General features: G+C 33.0%; 1 protein-coding gene across 1 annotated transcript in view; it reads left to right on the forward strand.

Moving 5' to 3' along the window:
* atp9a (ATPase phospholipid transporting 9A) overlaps nucleotides 1–6,160 on the forward strand; it is a 54,279-nt gene that overhangs the window by 2,378 nt on the left and 45,741 nt on the right. Inside the window, exons 3-5 of the mRNA XM_016576613.1 lie at nucleotides 1,307–1,420; nucleotides 1,513–1,621; nucleotides 4,837–4,895. Coding sequence (XP_016432099.1) covers nucleotides 1,307–1,420; nucleotides 1,513–1,621; nucleotides 4,837–4,895 — 282 coding nt within the window. The remainder of the gene's footprint in view (nucleotides 1–1,306; nucleotides 1,421–1,512; nucleotides 1,622–4,836; nucleotides 4,896–6,160) is intronic.

Raw genomic sequence — 6,160 nt, forward strand, 5'->3', positions numbered from 1 at the left:
ACAGCGAGAATAAAGTTACGCCTTCTTTCTTTGCGTGCACATTTGGGCGCATTATGTAAATATTTCCACATAGTGAGGTAGATATGTGGGGCGTGTTTAAACGAGGCGTTTTAGGAGGGCGTGGACAAGTCTTAACTTTTATAAAGAATATCTCTTTGGGTTTGAGACTTTAGTCTTTGCAACTTTAGGGATCTTATCTATTCACGAACAGCTTGTAACACTCCAAAGAGAAAGGAAAACTTGAAATCGCATCGTATGACCCCTTTAAAAACAACCTTGACCAGATTGCTGTATGGAAAAAAATATTTTTGCATTGCAAATGCCTTCTGGTTATTTTGAATGATTTGAAGGACAAATGATGATCGGCGTTCAATTCTGAATGTTTTGTAAATGAGTACCCAGAACTCTGGCATATAGCGAAAAACAAACAGCGAGGTGGTTTAGTGTAAACACTTTAAGCTCTGTTTGGCATCGTCAAAACAAATGCAGTTCTAGATGAACAGTGGTTGCTACGTGAGCCAATATGTGTTTCATAGTGGATGGAAATACGTTGAAATGAATCTGAAAACATTTCAAGAAGACATTTAATATCACTAACAAAAACGTGCTATAGTAGTACCATGCTTTTTTGGACATGTATTATGGTAATAGCATGATATATAAATATGATATATAATACGGTTCAAATTAAGTTTGGGGTCAGTAAGATTATTATTATTTTTAATAGAAATAAACACTTTTACGCGGTAAGGACACATTTAATTGATCAAAAGTGACAGTAAAGGCATTTATAATATAATTTATAATTATTTTTTTAAACATAAAAAAGTTATTTCATATAAACACTGTTCATTTGAACTTTGTGTTCATCAAAGAATCCTGAAAAAATGTATTACGGTTTTTATATAAAATTAAGCATCACAGCTCTTTTCAATATTGATAATAAAAGGAAATATTGAGCATATTAGAATGATTTCTGAAGGATTGTGTCCCACTGAAGACTGGAGTAATGTTGCTAAAAAAAATTCAGCTTTGCATCACAGGAATAAATTATATTTTACAATATATTAGAACAAAACGGTTATTTTGAATTGTAATAATATTTTGCAATATTACTGTTTTTACTGTATTTTTTGATCAAATAAATGCAACCTTGGTGAGCATAAAATACTTCTTTCAAAAACATTATAAAATCTAGCCAACACCAAACCTTTGAATGGTAGTGTATCATAGTACAATTATTTTTACCAAGTTTTGTTCAAACTGAGATATAAAATAATGTCATATCGTGGGTTTGTGTTTACAGGTGTTGTTTAACCAGTTCAAATACTTCTTCAACCTGTACTTTCTGCTGCTGGCCTGCTCACAGTTTGTGAATGAGCTCAGATTAGGGGCTCTGTACACATACTGGGTTCCTCTGGTGAGTCCGACCACAGTTTTGTCATGATAAATAGGCTTAATATTAATGTTCATGGTCAAATTTGATGCATTTTTTGCTTTGTTTTTCATAAGGGGTTTGTTTTGGTTATTACGATCGTGAGGGAAGCTGTCGAGGAGATGCGATGTTTCCTACGGGACAAAGAGGTCAATTCACAGATCTACAGTAAACTCTCCACAAGAGGTGAGCCATTGTTTCCACCTATAAAGCATTTTGTGTGCCACACATTGTTTTTGTAGATTTATTGGATGAAGCTGATTCCTTATGCCTTGATTTGTTAGGTAAATGTGTGTTGTAAATGTTGCGAAGTGAGCAATCAGCGGGAGAGAGTTATTTGCTGGTTTTGTATATTTTTAATGTTCCCGTTTTATTGTTTGGCGTAGATTTGAATGTTGATTCCCTATGCAATGATTTGTTATGTAAATGCCTTGTAATTAGCAATCACTTTTTGTTGTTGTTGTTTGTTGTAGACCTAAATGTTTTTAGGTTGATTCAGTGCACATGGATTTGTAATGTAGGCACTAAACCCATGTTGCAAATATTTGCAATGAGTAATCAGATTTGCTGGGGTTTTTTTTTTTAGCTGTAGATGCAATACATTTTAACGTTGTTCTTATACATATTAATGTTTTTGCGAAAGTCTAGCAGTGTGCATTCAATTCAAGATACAGATTTGTTATTTTTTATGGTTTTATGTTTGCCATAGATATAACTTTACACATTACATGTGTGTTGTAAATGGAATTATAAAACATTTGCTCACTTTCAGAATTTTTGCAATAAGTTAAAGATATGTTGTTGTTTTTATTTTTTTTCGATTTTTAAGCAATTTATTTTGTTTTTGTAATGTGAATTTAGAATTTTATTTTCAGACTTTGCTGACACAGCACACAGGTTATAACAACTTCCCCATAAATATGTGTGTGTGTGTATATATTTGTATATTTTTTGATATACATGTGGTATTCCTGGTCAAAAATGACCAGCCTACAAATACATGATTATACATTTCTTGTTGGCTGTATTATTATTAAATCTTGGATTCAATCTTTTTGTAAACTTATTTTCTTCCATTTAGCAAAGGTTTTGTATTTCTTTTTTGAACTGGTTGATGGTAGGCCTCATTGATCTAAGCTTATGCACCTCAGTTTATGAGTGAATATTGCCAAAATTGTCTACAAATAATGTTTTTTTTTTAACTCCGTTTCAATCAATCAGTTCTAAGAAGAAATACAAATCCTTTGCTAACTGAAAGAAAACAAGTTGACAAAAATTCTAGTATTTGGTGGTAATATAGCATAATGCGAAATTTGCAAGAACACCAAATTGGGTAAAGGATTTTCAGCACAACACAAGGGTTAGAAGAAGTCATTTGCAAACTTCTTCCATGTAATTGCTATGTCATAAAAATTTCCATAAAATAGAAAAAAAAAAATCAGCAACAATGTTACACTGTCTTTTTTATTCATATGAGACTTGCTAAAGTATGCAGATGCATCAGTCATAAAACAGACTGCTGTTTGTCTTTAAATTGAGGTAGGGATGTAAATTGCATCATATACCGGGGGATGAAAAGCGCCTGACAATAAAAAACGAAGAGAACCTCCTGTCGTTTCCATCACATGCCTTCCTTTGATCTGGCAGGCTCTCTTCTCTCATAAACCCGGCGAATGCGCACTCGGCAGTAACGGCCTCCATTTAAGGCTCATAGAGCAGAGCTGTGGCATTTGCTGGCTACCTGGGAGGGCTTGTGATTGCCCTGCCTAGACCAACGGGGATAAAAACATCAAAGTTCATCATATTTAAACTGGCCCTCAACTCGTTTTTTTAATAGACTCACACCATTAAAGGTGGGTGTGGGATTTATGGTCGCAGGTCACACCTTCCGGAGCAGAACACGGTTTTTCCTGGTTTCTGGAAGTTTGAAATTTAAGGGGACGATACCAAGTGACCAACCTGTTGGGGAACGGTTTAAACCAGTTGAGTAGGTGATAGGGATAAAATATAGGCTTAAAGGGGTCATATGACGATGCTAAAAAATAACATTATTTTGTGTATTTGGTGTAATGAAATGTGTTTATGCAGTTTAAGGTTAAAAAAACAAATTATTTTCCACATACTGTACATTATTGTTTCTCCTCTATGCCTATTCACGAACAGCTTGTAAAACTCCAAAGAGAAAGGAAAACTTGAAATCGCATCATATGACCCCTTTAATTGAAGGAATAATTAATCAAAACCCAATATAACCAACACTGATTTAATTGTTCATTTTTATAAAACAAATCTGCAACAGTACTGACCTAAGTGCAATAAAAGTGTCCTTTTATTCTAAAAAGAATGCACATATACATATGTGCTAATGTCTTACATATGCATTGGTAAAGGTCTCCACAGGGGTTAAAGGTCCCTGACCTTTTCCAAACAATTTTAGCTGTGCATTTTCAATGGAATGAGAGATCGTTCTCACAGCACTCTTGTAAAGCCGCATAGGAGGGTATTGTCTAAAAACAAATGGAAATCTCATATGCACTCAGAGCTTTTGCGAAATCTGAATGGGGACTTAAAGAAGGCTTAAATATGTGAGTCTTCACTGGAGGATTTATCATGAAATATGCAGATTTAGGACCACTGGTGAAACCTCTGACAGATGCTTTTTTTTTATTATAACATTGATTCCTATTATGCAAGTTTTTGTTTATTGGGGGATTATAAACCTTTTCTAATGCACAATGTATGAGGATTGAACAGAAAGTCATGGAAATCCTGGAAATATCAGGGGATTTCTTTTTAAATTATGAGCTTTTGTAGTTGTGTTTTGATCTGAGATTGGCTAGAAATTGCTCCAAAAGTTGTGGAAACTAAATCAATTGAAGATTTTTAGATTTTAGGCATTGCTTTTTCAGATTTTTGTACTTTTTATTCATTTTATTATTATTTTTTCAATCTTATTACACTTGTGGTGTTTCTTGTTAAAAATGACTGACCTACAATTTCTCATTAAGCTAAATTATTATCAAATCTTGAATTCAATGTGTCAACTTCTTTCATTTAGCACAGGTTTTGTATTTATTTTTGTAACTGATTGATCGTAGGCCTCATTGATCTGAGCGTACATACCTCAGTTTTCAAGTGAATATTAGCAAAATTATCTGCAAAAAATCTTTTTTTTTTTAATGTAATTTTTTTTACTTTCTTTCTTTGCTCTGAAATATGCAAATGGCTAGAAATTGCCCTAACAATTGTGGGAACTCTAGATCAATTGAAGATTTTCCAGATTTTAGGCATTGCTTTTTCAGACAGATTGCTTTTAAATGTTTAAAATAATCATCGAATGCGTCAGCTACAACTTTTTTTGAAATGCATCTGTCTGATTTTCACTTTATCTCTCTCCGCAGGAACCGTGAAGGTGAAAAGTAGCGGCATCCAGGTTGGAGATCTTATCATTGTTGAAAAGGTTGGTTTGCTAATCAGCTCTCTCATTGTTAGGTATTGAGATCTTCTGACAAATGGCATCTCATACCTCTCAATGCTTTAGCTGTTTACCTTCCCCTGAGATTAGGGCAATTGGACCCCTCAGTGGGGTGGTAAGACATAACAAGCTTTATATGTATATGTAAAACGAAGATTGTGCTTGAATGTGCATTTTCAAAATGTAAGGTTTTCACACACTAGAGCTTAGTTTTGTTATAGATCTAAAACTCCAACATAGAATATTTGGATTGTATTTATTTATTTATTAAAGTAACCAGTGGATCAAAAAGGTCTATGAGCTTTTAATGCTGAAAAGAGCTGTCAATCATTTTGAATGACTGAAACATGTGACCCGAGGCCAGTGGTTGGTTATTAGTAATCCTGCCTAATTCCACTCTGGTATTTAGTGTTGCCTTTTGTTCAACTGTTGCCTTTCTGCCATTCAGACTGAAGCCTATTGTAAGGGAATTGCGCTGTTGGTTTCCTCCTGCGAAGTCTGAGAACATGAAATTTGAGACACGTCCGCAGTCTCCAATTACCCACCAGGCTAATTTTCTTAAAAATGTTGATTTTACACAGAAAGACGGCTCACACATGCTGCGCTCAATCTGGTTTTGTTAAAAAAGCACTGTAAAAACCTTTATTATTAGGCAACCTCATGTGTGAATCTAATGAAAGCATTCCCAGCTCACATTCTTTTCACCCCAAACTTAAAAGAAAAAAAAAATATATTTTTTTTTATCATAATAGTATTTGCATGTTTTGCATAAAGAAAATGCATTAGAGCATTATTTTACTGTTTTCCTCACCAAATTCTCATTAACGTCTCTTTGCATCTAGAATTTATTTTGTTATTCATATATTTCAAATTAGGTTTATTTTGCTTTTAATACAGTATTTTGTTTACAGTATTACATTAACACAATATATTTTTTTTTAATTACGCAAATTAAACTTTGATCATTTTTGCATTATTGTAATGAAAAGTGGGTGGAAAATGTGCTTAATTGTTATGAACATAATGCAAAAGTTCATTATCTTCAGTATTATATATATATATATATACACACACATTTTTTTGTTTTGTTATTAGATTACTATTAATACAGTATTTTTACAATATTACATAAAATTACTTCAATGTCATGGCTTTAAAAATCTATGAGATGTGAAATATATATATATATATATATATATACACACACACACAGTATATTTTTCATTTGAAAAAACAGATAACAGATAACA

Source organism: Sinocyclocheilus rhinocerous, unplaced genomic scaffold (genome assembly GCF_001515625.1).
Source record: "Sinocyclocheilus rhinocerous isolate Xijiao unplaced genomic scaffold, SAMN03320098_v1.1 scaffold1496, whole genome shotgun sequence".
Lineage (NCBI taxonomy): Eukaryota > Metazoa > Chordata > Actinopteri > Cypriniformes > Cyprinidae > Sinocyclocheilus > Sinocyclocheilus rhinocerous.